This window comes from Crocuta crocuta, unplaced genomic scaffold, assembly GCF_008692635.1.
Source record: "Crocuta crocuta isolate KB4526 unplaced genomic scaffold, BGI_CrCroc_1.0 scaffold69, whole genome shotgun sequence".
Lineage (NCBI taxonomy): Eukaryota > Metazoa > Chordata > Mammalia > Carnivora > Hyaenidae > Crocuta > Crocuta crocuta.
Genome location: NW_027551576.1, coordinates 281,599 through 297,747, shown reverse-complemented (window position 1 = coordinate 297,747; position 16,149 = coordinate 281,599). Strand labels below are relative to the sequence as shown.

General features: G+C 39.8%; 1 protein-coding gene across 1 annotated transcript in view; it reads left to right on the top strand.

The window, feature by feature from the left end:
• The first annotated feature begins 1,070 nt into the window (after positions 1-1,070).
• RAD18 (RAD18 E3 ubiquitin protein ligase) overlaps positions 1,071-16,149 on the top strand; it is a 104,133-nt gene continuing 89,054 nt past the window's right edge. The window contains exons 1-2 of the mRNA XM_077751482.1: positions 1,071-1,183; positions 7,289-7,370. Of these exons, the coding sequence (XP_077607608.1) occupies positions 1,133-1,183; positions 7,289-7,370 (133 nt within the window). The 5' untranslated portion in view covers positions 1,071-1,132. The remainder of the gene's footprint in view (positions 1,184-7,288; positions 7,371-16,149) is intronic.

Genomic DNA, 16,149 nt, shown 5'->3' with positions numbered 1-16,149 from the left:
GGGCATTCTTATTCTTGCTTGGTTGGTGAGACTATAAACATATAAATGCATTAGTATAAATCAGCCTTTTTGGCAAATGATTTATTACTAGCTGTCACAGTTTTACAAGGGCACACATATTGACCTAGTAGTTCCATTGATAGGGAAGCATCCCCAGATATCTTAGCCCAAGTGTGCCAAGATGTATATAGATGGTGTGTTCACTGCAACTCTTTGCAATAGTGAAAAACTGGAAATAACCTAAATGCTCCACAGAAAGGGAGTAATAAATTGTGGTACATCTGTTATTGACTTTGTAGCTAAGAATGAGATAAATATACACATATTAATATGGAGAGATCTTAAGATGTGTGGTTAAATAAAGAAACAGAAAAACTCAAGTTGACAAAGCTATGCATTTAATTTAATAACATTGGAGGGGGGAACACCCGTATCTATACACCTGCCTAGGAAATATCAGAAAGTAAATATCTGAAAGAGTTAGGGTGGTTGTCCCTACAGGAAAACTGTTTTGTTTTTTTTTTTTTTTTAATTTGAGAAAAGAAAGCACTCCTGTTTAAAGTCCAGAGGCCCTATTTGTAGTCTGGGCAATGACACTGTATGACTCAAGGAAACTCTATTCACTTTTTTGAGTCTAACTTCTCTCTTGTGTTAACTAACAATGGTAACATTCACCTCTCAGTCTTGTGATGGGGTGACATGAGATAATAGATATGAAAACACCTGCTCAGAGAAGGGACGGGTCACTATAGCAATCATGGAGGGCGACGTGAGGAGGAGGCAGAAGCCTGGACCTTGAGAGGTTTGGCAAGGTCCGGATTTGGCTTGATTCCTGACTGTTTTTTCCTAACATTCAACGGGCATTTGTTTATCAAGGGTCTTCTGCAAAACCTAATGTGGGCTTTTTAACCATTGACCTGCCCTGAGAGGCAAAGGGGAGGCTTGGAGCGTGCGCAGTGAGGGCGTCTTGGCTGCGCCCCGCCCATGTACTACAACTCCCAGCAGGCTTCGCGCACGCCTCAGGCGCGGCGCACACTGCTGACGTGTCACCGTAGCGCGGGGAATTTCGAGTATCGGTGGAGCGCGGGGAGGCCAGTGGGTGACGGACCCCCCAGCCTACTTAGGAGAAACGATGGACTCCCAAGTGGAGTCTCGGTGGCCGCCAGGCCTGGCAGTCATGAAGGTGAGTGCTCGGGGGAGGTTGGGGGCACCCGGGCGTCCAGGAGGCCAGTCCCGCCTTGAGAACAAGAAGGGATGTGGTGTGAGCCTCCAGGTGGGCCAGGGAACCCGCTTCGGCTCTGCCGCCGAGCGACCTGGTAGATTTGGGCCTCTTGCCGAGAAGTGACGGGGTCAGGCCTCGGTCCCGTGTGGGGAGCTTAGGTTGGTCGTCTATGGAACCGGGTATTAAGCGGCTCAGTCACAGCAAGAACAATGGCCTCGGGAAAAATAGTCCAAACAGTGAAAACGACAGTGACAACTAATCCTTTCCGAGGGCCTGCTACTTGTCAAGCGTTGTGTGAACTCTCGTAGTACATTAGTGACACGGGCATGATTGGGTTTGGACCCTGCATCAAAACACACTTATTTAATCATCTAGCAAAACAGGTCTTCTCCTTTACGTTCTTTCGTTTCTTCTAACTTACCTGGCGCTGATTTGCCCTAACTCCTCCCTGACTTGCCCAAACTCCTAACAGTTGTGCGTCCCTTTTATTTATTTTTTTAAAAATTTTAAGTGTTTTTTTAATTTATTTCTGAGAGAGAAAGAGACAGCGTGAGCAAGGGAGGGTCAGAGAGAGAGGGAGGCACAGAATCCGAAACATGTTCCAGGCTCTGAGCTGTCAGCACAGAGCCTGACGCGGGGCTCGAACCCAGGAACCGTGAGATCATGACCTGAACCGAAGTCGGAGGCTTAACCGACTGAGCCACTCAGGCGCCCTTGTGCGTCCCTTTTAAACAAAATCAGAGTTCAGGCTCGGCATTCGCCTTTTGTTTCATTGTATTGTTTCACTTAAGTAACTTTTTTTTTTTTTCCAAGTCATTCTAGTTCCATTTACTATAGTGGGAGCCCTGGATTCCTTCTGTGCTTGATCAAGAGCAAATACACTTTGCTGTGCTAGCTAAGAATCAGTTGCTTGGTTTTTCTTCTTGCTCTGCAATTATGTATTTCTTTTTGTGTGCAAGATCACGTTCTAGTTGATATCCCTCAGTTCTGTAAATTTGGGGATTATGGGATCTGCCCCACTGACTGATAAGAATGACTTTGAGGATTAAGTGAGGGGAGTTGGGGGATAATGCCTTGTTCTTCTTGCTGTCATCGGCGTCATCTACAGAGCTTGGGGACTTGAGATAGCCCGGGGGTGAAAAGCTGACATTGTGGAAGGATCTAGGAAAGATGTGGTTTTGGAGTTGTGGTGGCCTTGGCACAAAGGTACAGTGGAGAACATAGATTTGGGTTCAGTGGTCCTGGGTTAAATCTGGTCTCTGGCTTTTATTTAACTGTGTGATCTTGAGTCAGCTACTTAACCTACATGAGCCTGACTTTCTTCAACTATAAAGTGAAGACAGTGAGTTGATGTGTGTGGGTAGGGATCCTGTCTGCCTTATTTACTGTGCTTGCTCAAAGATTATTTGCTGATTGATTGAAGGCAGTATCTGGAAGGTACTAAGCATTCAATTCATGTGTCTTTATTATTATCATTAGCACTTAACATATGTAAAGTGTTCCACCCCTTTTTATTTGTTGTTGGGAAGGTTGATTTGGATAAAGGATTAAAAGCTTTGTAGCTTGTAAAGCTTTTTGCTTTGTAGATTTAAGCATATTTTACCTATTAGTACGACTTCCACAGTGTTCTTTAGAGGCAGGTTCCTTGTCTTCTCCAGATTTGATGTTTCACCCTGGCACTGAATATAGGGTTCAGCACCCGAGAGTGTTCAACGATGGGGTTTACTGAGCCCATATTAGAATCGTGGTGGAAAGCCAGCCCCCTCCAGCATTTTCTTTTCTATTTTTCTAATAGATCTTTATTTTATTTTATTTTTATTGTTTGTACCTCTTAATACTCTTCATTTTGCTCTTCCCCCATCCACCTCCCCACTGGCAACTACCAGTTCTCTATATTTAAGAGTCTGTTTTTTGTTTGTTCATTTGTTTTGTTTTTTAGATGCTACATATAAGTGAAATCATATGGGTATTTGTTTTCCTCTGTCTGACATATTTCACTTAGCATGTTACCCTCTCAGTCCATCCATGTTGTCACAAACGGCAAGAACTCATTTTTTTATGCTTACTAATATTACATTGTATCCATGTACCATACCTTTTCTGTGCATTCATCTATCCATGGATGCTTGTGCTGCTTCCATACCTTGGCTTTTGTAAAAAATGCTGCAATAAATGTAGGGATGCGTATGTCTAGTAGTGGAATTACTGAATCATACAGTATTTTTGTTTTTAATTTTGTGAGGAAGCTCCATAGTGTTTTCCACATTGGTTGCACCAATTTACATTTCTACCAACTGTGCAGGAGGGTTCCCTTTTCTCCACGACCTCACTAACACTTGTTATTTCTTGTCTTTTCGGTACTAGCCATTCTGACAGGTGTGAGGCGATATGGTGGTTTTGATTTGTATTTCCTTGATGATGAGTGATGTTGGGCATCTTTTCATGTGTCTGTTGGCCACCTGTATGTCTTTGGAAAAATGTCTATTCAAACTCTCTGACCATTTTATAACTGGATTATTTGGGGGGGGGGTTGGTGTTTATTTGTCTAAGTTCTTTATATATTTTAGATCTTAACTCCTCATTGGATAGATCATTTGCAGATATCTCCCCTTCACTGAGTTGCCTTTTTGTGTTGTTGATGGTTTCTTTTACTGTGTGAAAGCCTTTTATTTTGGTGCATTCCCAGCACTTGATGTTTGCTTTTATTTCCCTTGCCTGAGGAGACAGATCTATATAAATTTGTTGCTAAGGTGATGTCCAAGAAATTGCTGCCTAGGTTTTCTTTTAGGAGTTTTATGGTTTCAGGACTCACATTTTAGTCTTTAATCCATTTTGAGTTTATTTTATGTATGGTATAAGAAAGTTCTCTAGGGGCGCCTGGGTGGCTTAGTCGGTTAAGCGTCCGACTTTCGCTTAGGTCATGATCTCGCGGTTCGTGGGTTCGGGCCCCGCGTCGGGCTCTGTGCTGACTGCCAGCTCAGAGCCTGGAGCCTGTTTCAGTCTGTGACTCCCTCTCTCTCTGACCCTCCCCTGCTCACGCTGTCTCTCTCTCTCTCCTAGAAATAAATAAAACTTTAAAAAAAAAAAAAAGAAAGTTCTCTAGTTTTGTTCTTTTGCATGTAGCTGTTCAGTTTTCCCAGTACCATTTATTGAAAAGACTTGCGTCCTTTGTTGTAGATTAATTGACCATATAAACCGTGTGAGTTTATTTGTGGCCTCTCTCTCTTGTTCCATTGATCTATGTGTTTTAATCCCTTTATAGTATATTTGCCAATTTGTCATTTAGTCTTTGCTTGAACTGTTCCAGGGACAAAGAATTAGCTGCTCCCAGAAGCTGTGTTTGAAGTTCTTTCTTACTTTGTGTAGAGATCTGTCTTTAAATTCCAATAACCTAGGAGCCATGGACAGACTTTTGTATCTGGAATTATTGATACAATTTTTGTTTGTATGTGTTTTTCTGGGAAGAGAGTTCATAACTTTTATCCATATTAAAAAAATTTTTTTATGTTATTTCGAGAGGGAGAGAGAGCAAGAGCAAGCACAAGTGGGGAAGGGGCAGAGAGAGGGAGACACAGAATCGGAAGCAGACTCCAGGCTCTGAGCTGTCAGCACAGAACTACCGCGGGGCTCGAACTCACAAACTGTGAGATCATGACCTGAGCCGAAGTCGGCTGCTCAACCGATGAGCTACCCAGGTGCCCCACTTTTATCCATATTTTTAAGGGGACCTGTGACCAAAAAAACTTAAGAACCTTTTCTCTAGTTATTAAGTCTTTTCACTCACTCCCTACTTCCCCCGTCCACTTCCCCCTCTTCTCTCTAAGTTGAAGAAGTCCTGGAGCTTCCACCTGACCACTCTGTCTAGTGCACTGCATGTTAGTTACCATCTTGAAGTGGCAGGAATAGAAGTTTTTGCAAGAATGTTACAGCTCATCTGATACAGTATCACCTTCCACAAACTTCGCTCAGCACCTGTCAGAACCACTCCTCCATAAAAGAGTGTATGGTTCTTAGAAAAAAGCACAATAGAGTGGATGCCCGGACTCTGACTTCCAGCCCTGTCTCTGTTCTTAACTGGTTTTCAACACAGTCTTCTAGTGGTTGGTGTCTGTGGTAGCTTACCATCAAAAGTGATAGAAGATTTTGGTATTTTAATGTCTATTTCCTTGGATTTATAGCAATAGGAATTTCTGGTTTTGATGGATTATAAATGGAGTATGTGTATACAGTAGAAAAAATTAAAATTCAGATTAAGATAAAAGAGAAAATGAAAGTTACGCATCAACCTGCCATCCAGAGGTAACCACTGTTTAATGTTTTCTCCTGTTTTCCTTCAGTTTTTCTTGTGTGTGTATGATGCATATATGCATTTAAATTTTGGGAACACTTTGGAGTCAACTTCTTGGGTTTGATTCAGTCACTATAAGCACAGTAGGCTTCGTCTTTAAAACTGGGATATAGATACTATAGACTTCATAAGATTATTAGGGAGATTAAACTGTATAGTTCTACTGTAATGTATTATAGATTTGTTCTCTGATTTTTTTTAAAGTTTTTATTAAAACATGAACATTTTCCCATGGCATTAATTATTCTTTGAAAGTGTGTGTGTATGTGTTTTCTTAATTTTTTTTTTTTGTTTTATGTATTTCTGAGAGAGAGAGCATGAAAGGGGAGGGTCTCCCTCTCTCCTGCCCCTCCCCTGCTTACACTCTGTCTCTCTCTCAAAAATAAATAAATATTAAAATACATATATATAGGAAATGGAAAGTAAAAGTCCCCCTTCCTACCTGTTCCTTATCTGTCCAGTGTTCTGACCCCTGTTACCATTATTTATTACATAATATGTATCTTTTCAGAATTTCTTCATATGTATACAAGGTAAAAATAGAATACATATTTATTCTGCCCTCTCTTTTTAACAAAAAAAGTAGTGTACCTTACTTCCTCTTTGCACTTAGCTTGGCAGTCTTTCCATATCGGTACATGAGAGAGCTCCTTTTTTTTTTTTCTCTCTTAAATATCTGCTCAGCATTCTTTTGAATGCAAAATAACACTTTATTTTATTTTTAATTATTCTTAATGTTTTTATTTATTTCTGAGAGAGAGAGAGACAGCGTGAGCAGGGGAGGGTCAGAGAGAGAGGGAGACACAAAATCCGAAGACAGGCTCCAGGCTCTGAACTAGCTGTCAGCACGGAGCTGGACGCGGGGCTCGAACCCACGAAGCGTGAGATCACGACCTGAGCTGAAGTCAGATGCTTAACCGACTGCACCCCATATTTTATTTTAAATGATTTAGAAGATTCTGGGTTGCAAGAATAGATCCTTTCCTGTTTGGATTGCATCCCAGGCCGCAGCACATCCATCCGACTTCCCAGGCTAACCGCTGCCTTACCTCTGCTGCCACTGGCGCCAGCCCCTGCCAGGGCTTCCTTGTTGCCTCCCGCCCCTAGTAACTGACATGTGGTGTCGTGCAGAAACATCGGGCCGACGACTGCCCAGAGGGTGCCGGGAGTTTAGGGCTGGCGTGACTCATCCCCGGCATGTGTGTGCCTCTCCATTTGTGAAGAGCTTTAACTGGATAATCTCGAATGTTTGACTTTAATAGTCTCTCATTTTGTTCTTAACCTGTGTGGTGAATGGCGGTTGGTACCTTTTACCCAACAGTGGCTGTAGGCCAGGGAATGGGGTTTGAAGGGGAGGAAGCTTTGAGTAAGAGCCGGAAGCACACGGGAGATGGAACAGGAGTGGAGAGGCCCTTTTGTGAAGGGTTGCGGAGCCGACAGGAGCAGGAATCTGTGGTGCCCCTTTACCTGTCTAAAGCGTTTTCCATCACCTGGCATTTGAATGTGTAAGTCATGGGGGGGAGGGGAGGTTTTTCTCCATTTGTCAAGATCGCTTGCAGTTTATGTGGAGTTAATTTTGGGTTTGTATATTCATAAAGAGTATTATTAAATTTTTTTTTAATTTTTTTTTTTTTTTTAAAGATGGAGAAAGAGTTCTGTGGCAGACGGTCCAGTCTTGGTGTCTATCTGATAGGTATATGTGTATTTTTGCATTTCAGACAATAGATGATTTGCTGCGGTGTGGAATTTGCTTTGAATATTTCAACATTGCAATGATGATTCCGCAGTGCTCCCATAACTGTAAGTATGCATTGTCGTTGTGAGTTAGTACGAGTGTGATTTTCATATAAGGTAGTGTTAACACAAAGGTAAGCACTCATTCATTTCTTACGTTAGCTTCTCTGTCTTGAAGTTTTCAGAAATTATTTTCTGCCATCTTCCTCTTGGATTTTTTTTAAAGCAGAAAATTATTATATTTCAACACACAACTTCTATACAACCAAAAAGTAAAACATCACTGTAAAACATTGTTGAGAAAACGTATTATTTCATTTGCAATGCTTGGCGGATAGTTAACATCCTTAGTCGCAAATGATCTCTTAGAAACCAGTGACAAAGACATTAATATTCCAAGGGATATGAAAAAAAAAGAACACAGAGGAAAATGAAGTAGCAAATAACTAGTAAGGTTTAAGGATGTATAAAGATGATTGAAGTGAACAATAACAGAAGAGAAGCAATTACTTTGTAATATCACATTGTCAAAGATTAAAACACTGACATCTAATGTTTGTAGTGTTTTAGAAAACAGAAATCATAATCATGTGGGGGAGGGCAGGATTGATGACAATCTAAACTGTTTTGGGAAATCTGCACTTTTGACTCAAAATACTAATTTTGGATATCTTTATTTCCAATAAAGTGAAACTACTGGGACTATTTCAACAGATTAATTGGAGAAATTCACAATAATTTATGTATCAGCATGTTCACTGCATAAAAATCTGTAGCTAACATAGGGGCCCATAAGACTATTTGCATATCAGTTTATCAGTATACCCCAAAAGGATAGGCACAAAACTCCATTAACAGATAATGTTGTGGAGTGGAGTTAGAAAGGAAAAAAACATTTAGGAAGTAAAAATACTATTCTTTACAAACTTCTGTGTCCTCTAAAATCTGGAAAAAGATAACTTTTTATGAATCAATTTTAAATTTACCCTATGATAAGTGAAAATTATAAATATGTGCACTTAATACTTACGGGAATACTGAAATGAAGCCTTATAATCATACCATCAGGAACTTGTCTGTATAATAACATCTCCATCATTCAAGCTCCCAGTGTTTATGAAAAAAATTTTTTTAATGTTTATTTGTTTTTGAGACAAAGAAGACAGATGGTGAGTGGGGTAGAGGCAGAGGGAGAGGGAGACAGAATCCAAAGCAGGCTCCAGGCTCTGAGCTGTCAGCACAGAGCCCAACACGGCGCTCCAACTCACGAACTGTGAGATCATGACCCAAGCTGAAGTCAGATGCTTAACCAACTGAGCTGCCCAGGTGTCTCTCAAGCTCCCAATATTTAGTCCAATATCAATAATGAGAAGAGTCAGCCTGTCTGATTACAGTTCTTTCCAGGGACACTCTGGGTAGCTTTCAAACGTGAGCATTCTCGGTCCAGTTTTTCTTTTCTTTTCTTTTTTAACGTTTATTTATTGTTTATTTTGAGAGGGAGAATGGGGAGGGGCAGAAAGGGGGAGGGAGAGAATCCCAAGCCGGCTCCGCACTGTCAGTGCCGAGCCCCATGTGGGCCTCGATCTCCCAAACTGAGATCGTGACCTGAGTCGCAGTCAAGAGCCAGATGCTTAACTGACGGAGCCACGCAGGTGCCTCTCAGTCCAGTTTTTCTGATCTGTGAGGACCGTCCACTCCAGTACATGAAAGAGGAGTATCCCCACATTATGAAGACTGTCCTTTGGATTTGAAGATAGTGGCAGAAGCAATAGCATCAGTTTCACATGTCGTCAGTACTCATTTCACCAAGGGTTATTCCTGGGACCAGAGACGGGAGTGAAGAACACCTGAATATCGCCAACAGAGGTCTGGCGGTACCAGTTCTTGCAATTACAAGCAAAGATGGCAAAAGTGTGTTTTCCTGAAACTATCATCTCCTGTGGTTTCCAGTTAAGACTGACGAAGTAGGAAAGTCCATAGGACCAGGAATATTCCTGATGTCAGCTGTCCTCAGATTATCTGTAAATCTCTTCCTTTTATCATGTTCATCTCCAATACCATCTTCTCCCATGTTTTTTTGCATCTCCTCTTGGATATTTTTATACCTTTTATAACATTACAGCAATAAAGATTTTGTCACTATATGTGGTTCTTTATTTACCAAGCACTTTTAGATGTTAAATTTCAGAATTTTTGCTGTGTAACAAGGTAACGTATGGATAGTTCAATCATGTAGTCCTTGGCATGAATATATAATTCAAAGTTTAAAAATATGTTCAAAGTTTAAAAATCCCAGTGGGAGAATGCTACCACTGAAGAGTATTACACTTAACTTGCTGTGTGATTGTGATTTTAATATATTGAGATTTGCTTGTACTTCTATGAGTCTCTTATGTATTTTTTATACTGCAGCTTAAGGCATTTCATGCATAGAGGTGAGCCTGTCCTTGGTTAGGAGCTGGCCATCCAATTAACGGGTTGTTCAGGTTCATGATCTTTGTTGTCCTCTATTTTCAATTGATTTGTCTTAGAAGGTTAAAGACCAGGTAGGCTTAAAAATGGTTTTGGTGGATAGTAGTAGCTTCGGTGAAAAAGTTTCTGTAGCAGAGACGTCAGAGGGTGGTGGTGGCGGCAACATGGGCATTAGAGGTGTACTTAGGCTTGACTCTTGACCTCCCTCCCTTACCAGGCAGGTTAATTTGCAAATGCTAATGTTTCTTCCAATGTAAAAATTTGACGAGTAATTTGTACTTTAAAAGGTGACTGTGAAGGGGCATCTGGGTAGCTCAGATCTGTTGAGGCTCAGACTCTTTTTTTTTTTTTTAATTTTTAATGTTTTATTTATTTTTGAGAGAGAGAGAGACAGCATGAGCAGGGGAAGGTCAGAGAGAGAGAGGGATATAGAATCTGAAGACAGGCTCCAGGCTCTGAGCTAGCCGTTAGCACAGAACCTGATGCGGCACTTGAACCCACGAACCGAACCGTGAGATCATGTCCTGAGCTGTAGTTGGACACTTAACCAACTGAGCCACCCAGGTGCCCCAAGCCTCAGACTCTTGATTTCGAATCAGGTTTGTGAGATTGAGCCCTGTGTTTTGCTCTAAGCTGACAGCCCAGTGCCTGCTTGGGATTCTCTCTCTCCCTCTTTCTGCCCCTCTCTCATTTTCATGGGCGCACACACACACTCTCTCTCAAAATAAGTAAATAAACTTAAAAAAAAAAAGATGATTATGAAAACTAAATGTGCAGAGCCCACTGTCTGGCATGATGTATATGGGCCCTTAATAACTGTCAGTTCTTTTCTAGAGTAGATTCACTTTAGTTACCGAGATAAGTTTTAAGAATTATTTCTAAATATGAGTTAAAATAATCTTTAGGTATAATTCACATATAATAAATTACATCCATTATAAGATGTAACGTGTACAAGCACCAGTGAGGTTTGACAAAGGTGTTTACCATGTAACCAGTATAGTTAAGATACTGTACATTTGTATCTTCCCCATCTTAGTCTACATGGCTTTAGGTAATAATGTGTGTGTGTTTTCCCGGACTCCCTTCTGTTCCACTGTTCTCTGTTTTGATCCTTGTGCTAATACCACACTGTCTTAATTACTGTACCTTTGTAGTAAGTCTTGATGTCAGACATTTTAAGTCCTCTCATTTTGGTTTTATTTGGACCTTTTAGGATCTTTGCATTTTATGTGCATTTTCTTTCTTTTTTTAATGTTTATTTATTTTGAGAAAGATAGCATGCACTCTGAGTGGGGAAGGGGCGGGGGGGGAGAGAGAGAGAAAGAGAGAGAGAGAGAGAGAGAGAGAGAGAGAGAGAGAGAGAGAATCTCAAGCAGGCTCCGCACACATGGAACCTTTAGCACAGATTGTCTATGGGGCTCAATCCCACAAATGGTGAGATCATGACCTGAGCTGAAGCCAAGAGCCTGATGCTTAACTGACTGACACATCCAGGCACCCCCTACCTTTTTGTTTTTTATTTGTCCAGCTCTTTCTTGTCCTTCTGCCTTTTTAGGAAATAATTGAACATGTTTTTAAGTGTTTGTTCTTTTCTGCTGTTGACTTACTAGCTCTGCTTCTTTGTTTTATTATTTTAGTGGTTGTTTAAAATATGCCTCTTTAATTTATGACAGTCTCCTTTCAAACAGTATTATGCCACCTGAGTAGAGTAGAATTGTTACAGACGTGTACTTCTATTTCCCCCTTCCTGTTTTCCTATTGTTGTCTTTAGTTTTATGTGTACATATATTATAGACAACGCAATACATTGATATTATATTTGCTTTAGAGAGTCCATTATCTTTTTTTTTTTCCTAAGTAGGCTCCATGACCAGCACAGAGCCCAGTGCAGGGCTTGAACTCACCACCCTGAGATCAAGACCTGAGCAAGATGTATAACCTACTAAACTACCCAGGTGCCCTGGACAGTCCATTACCTTTTAAACAAATTAAAAAAATTTTTTGTCTTTTGTATTTACCCACATATTTTATCATTTCTGATACTCTCCTTTCTTTTGTATATATCCAAGTTTCCTTCTGGAAAAAGTATCATTTTTTTTTTTCTCTCTGCTACATTTCTTATAGTTAGGCTGCTTAAGAATTCTCTCAGCTTGGGGCGCCTGGGTGGCTTAGTCGGTTAAGCGTCCGACTTTCGCTTAGGTCATGATCTCGCGGTTCGTGGGTTCGGGCCCCGCGTCGGGCTCTGTGCTGACTGCCAGCTCAGAGCCTGGAGCCTGTTTCAGTCTGTGACTCCCTCTCTCTCTGACCCTCCCCTGCTCACACTCTCTCTCTCTCTCTCTCTCTCTCCTAGAAATAAATAAAAAACATTAAAAAAAAATTAAAAAAAAAAAGAATTCTCTCAGCTTTTGTTTGTCTGAAAAAGTGACTTCATTGCTTTTTGAAAGATGTTTTCAAAGGGTATACATTCAAGGTTAACATTTTTTCCCTTTCAGAATATCATTCTACTGTTTTCTGACTTTACTGGTGTCACATGAAACCAGATATGGTATTCTTATCTAGAGCTTTCTGTATGTAATATGCCTTTTTTCCCTAGCTACCTTTCAGATTTTTGCCTTATCACTTGTTTTTAAAAATGTGTAATATGCTTTTGTTTGCTTTACTTTGTGTTTGTCTTGTTTGGGGTCCATGGGCTTGAGATTTATACTTGGAAACATTTTAACCCTTGTTTCTTTGAATATTTTTCTGTTCACATGCCCAATCCCATGCCCCATTGCTGATTCCAATTAAATTTTGTTAGACCTTAATTATTTTTTATTTTACTGCTTGATTGATTTTTACCTACAGACATTAAGACTCTGTTCTTTTCTTTTTTTTCTTTCTGTTTTGGTCTCCCCCTCACACCCACCCTCCCTTTATGTGCTTAGTTTTGGGTAATTTCTTTTGCTATGACTTCAGGTCTATTGATCTTTTATTCTGTAGTATCTCGTCAGCTGTTAGTCTCATCCAGTGCAATTTTCACTTCAGATATTATATTGATCATCTCTAGAAATTTCATTTCTAACATATTTTCTGTTTCTTCATTAGGTTCTTGTGTGTGTTTTAATCTTTGAATGTACTGAATGTATTTCTCATAGTTTAACCTCCCTTTCTGCTAATCCTTTATTCGTGGCGTTTCTAAGTCTGTTTATGTTGACTAATTTTTTCCCCTCCTGATTATAAACCATATTTTCTTGTTTCTCTGCATGACTGGTAATTTTTGATTAGATGCTTGCCATTGTAGTGTTTACATTTTTGAGTGGATAGATTTTGTTGTATAGTTTATTGGAGTAGGGGCTGTGTTGTGGCAGGCAAGTAAGTTGCTTGTGGATTAGATTGATCCTGTCAAGTTTTGTTTTTAAGCTTTGTTAGTGTGGGTCAAGAGTAGCCCTTCCTATAGGGGTGGCTTTTGGCGGGGTGGGGTGGTGGGGTGGTGAAAAACACATAATATGAAACTTACCCTGTTAACAAATTATTACATGTGCAGTATAGTATGGTTAACTATATGGACATTGTTGTACAGGAGATCTTTAGACCTTTTTCATTTTGTGTGACTGAAATATTATACCCACCGTACAGCAACTCCTCAGTTCTTCTTCCTTCAACCCTGGCAACAACCAGAGTTTGACTGGATATCTCATATAAGTGGAATCATGCAGTATTTGTCTATCAGTGATGGGCTGATTTCACTTAACTTAATGTCCTCAAAGTTCATCCACATTGTAACATGTAGTAGGATTTCCTTTTTTTTTAAAGGCCAAATTATCTTCCATTGTATGCATACATCACATTTCCTTTATCCATTCATTTGGTGGACACTTTGGTTGCTTCCCCCTTTTGGCTGTTGTGAATGATACTGCTATGAACATGGTCATGCAAATATATCCTTGAGATCGTTTTCTTCATTTCTTTTGCATAAATATACAGTAGGATTGTTGGCTCAGATGGTAATTAATTTTTTGAGGAACCCCCATACTGTTTTCTATAGACGCTGTGTCATTTTACATTTTCATCAACAATGCGCAAGTGTTCTCATTTCTCTACGTTGTTACCAGTACTTACTTTCTGTTTTTCTTTCTTTCTTTCTTTCTTTTTTTTTTTTAATAATGGCTATTCTAACAGACGTGAGGTGATATCTCATGGTTTTGATTTGCATTTTCTGGATTATGAGCAAAATTGAGCATCTTTTCTCTTGGCCATCTGTATGTCTTTGGTGAAATGTCTCTTCAGATCCTTTGCCCTTTTTAAATCTTGGTTTTGGGTTTCTGTTGGTGGTGAGTTATAGGTTTTCCTTACATATTTTGGATATGAACTTCTTATAAGGTATATGGCTTCTTGCAGATATTTTCTCCTATTTAGTAGGTATTTGGTTTTTTTGTTCTGTTTTGTTTTGTTTTTACTGTATAGATCATTTGCACAAGCTTTCTAGTTTGATGAGGTCCCGCTTACCTATTTTTGCTTTTTTTTTTTTTTTTGCCTGGGCCTTTGATATATCCAGGAAATCATTCCCAGGGCTGATGTTATACGGCTTTTCCCCTTTGTTTTCTTTTAGGGATTTTATAGTTTCAAGTCTTCATTCTTTTGGATGTAGAAGTCTCGTTTTTCTACTGGCATTTGTGGAAGCGACTGTCCTTCCTCTGTTGTGTGTGCACACTTGGCACCCTTATCAAAGACCATTTGACTATGTATGTGTGGGCCACCCTCTTTTCTTTCTGGTACTCTGCCCTACAAATTCTAGCTCCCTGGATTGCCCTGAATTCTGGTCTTTGTTACTGCAACTAGCAAGACTGATGGGCTGTCTGACTCTCTTCCCTGCACTGTGGTTACGAAATTGCTTCCAGACAAAGGTTGGACTGTGATAGAACTTTCTCATTTCTGCTGTTGTCCAAAGTCTGAAAATAGTTGTTTCACATTTCCTTCCAGTGTTTTGATTGTTTATGGAAGGAACCTGTTATTTTTTTTTATTCTGGACCCTGTTACTTTCTCATGGACAGAGATAGGAGTCCCATCTGTAGATGAAAGTCTGCTTTTTATGAATTCAGTGAACTCTATTTAGCTGAAAAAATTAGCCTTTACTTCCATTCTTTTCATTTTCATTGTTTGTTTCTTTGTCACTTATAGGTTGTCATTGATCTCATTCTTTCTCTAAGAGGAAGTCAGTAGAGGGTGCTTTCAGATTACTTTTGAGCACTTATTTTCCACATTGTACCTCTCATGATTTGGTAGGCCCTCTCTGTTAAACACCACTTGTCACCACTTCCCACAAGACCAAAGGTTTCTCTGGGCCTGTAGTATTCCTTTAATGACACAAAGCCCCCAGAGCTTAATAGGAACTACATTTGGCCATCATGTTCTGCTTTTGTCCTGGGTCGACTAGAACTGGTGACCCAAAATCTACCTACCCATTATTTATTGCTGCTCTTTAATCATCTCAGGATTTATCATTTTGAATAGCTTTATTCTGTTTTGTTCTGTTTAGATTTTTTGAATATGGCTAATGAACATTGCAGTTACAGTTGTGTTATTAAGGTTGGAGTGGGATGCTTTGGCAGAAAGCAAGTCCGTTAAATTGATCCAAAATCATGCTATTAAAGAGCACTTTTTAAGGAAGAGGGAATGGACTTACTCCAATCTGTAAAACATCATTAAGTGAGAAATGTTCTCAGTAATAAATTGATACATTCAAGTGCCAGTTTTCTTTGCACTTGCCCAGTTTTTCTGACTTGATAATGGAGGATGCTCAAAATAATTCCTCCTAGATGAAATTATTGGCTTGTAGACACTGTTACCAGTGCCTACCAGGTAAAATAGGTTACCACTAATTTAAAGGTGGATCAGGAAACATTTTTCTTTTGTGGATTTTGACTCCTAAAATTAAGTGAAACTTATATTAGACTAAAAAGCAATTTCATTTCTATATATATATATATTTTTTTAATGTTTTATTTATTTCTAGGAGAGAGAGAGAGAGACAGCATGAGCAGGGGAGGGTCAGAGAGAGAGGGAGTCACAGACTGAAACAGGCTCCAGGCTCTGAGCTGGCAGTCAGCACAGAGCCCGACGCGGGGCCCGAACCCACGAACCGCGAGATCATGACCTAAGCGAAAGTCGGACGCTCAACCGACTAAGCCACCCAGGCGCCCCTAAAGCAATTTTATATTGTCTCTTAATTTAGTGAAGGTCAGCAAATGGTACATTTCATATTTTACTTTAAAAATATAGACATGAGGGGCGCCTGGGTGGCTTAGNTAAATAAATAAATAAATAAATAAATAAATAAAACATTTAAAAAAAAGATTGCTTTAAGCAAATATGTGTTTTTCTTCTCTTACAT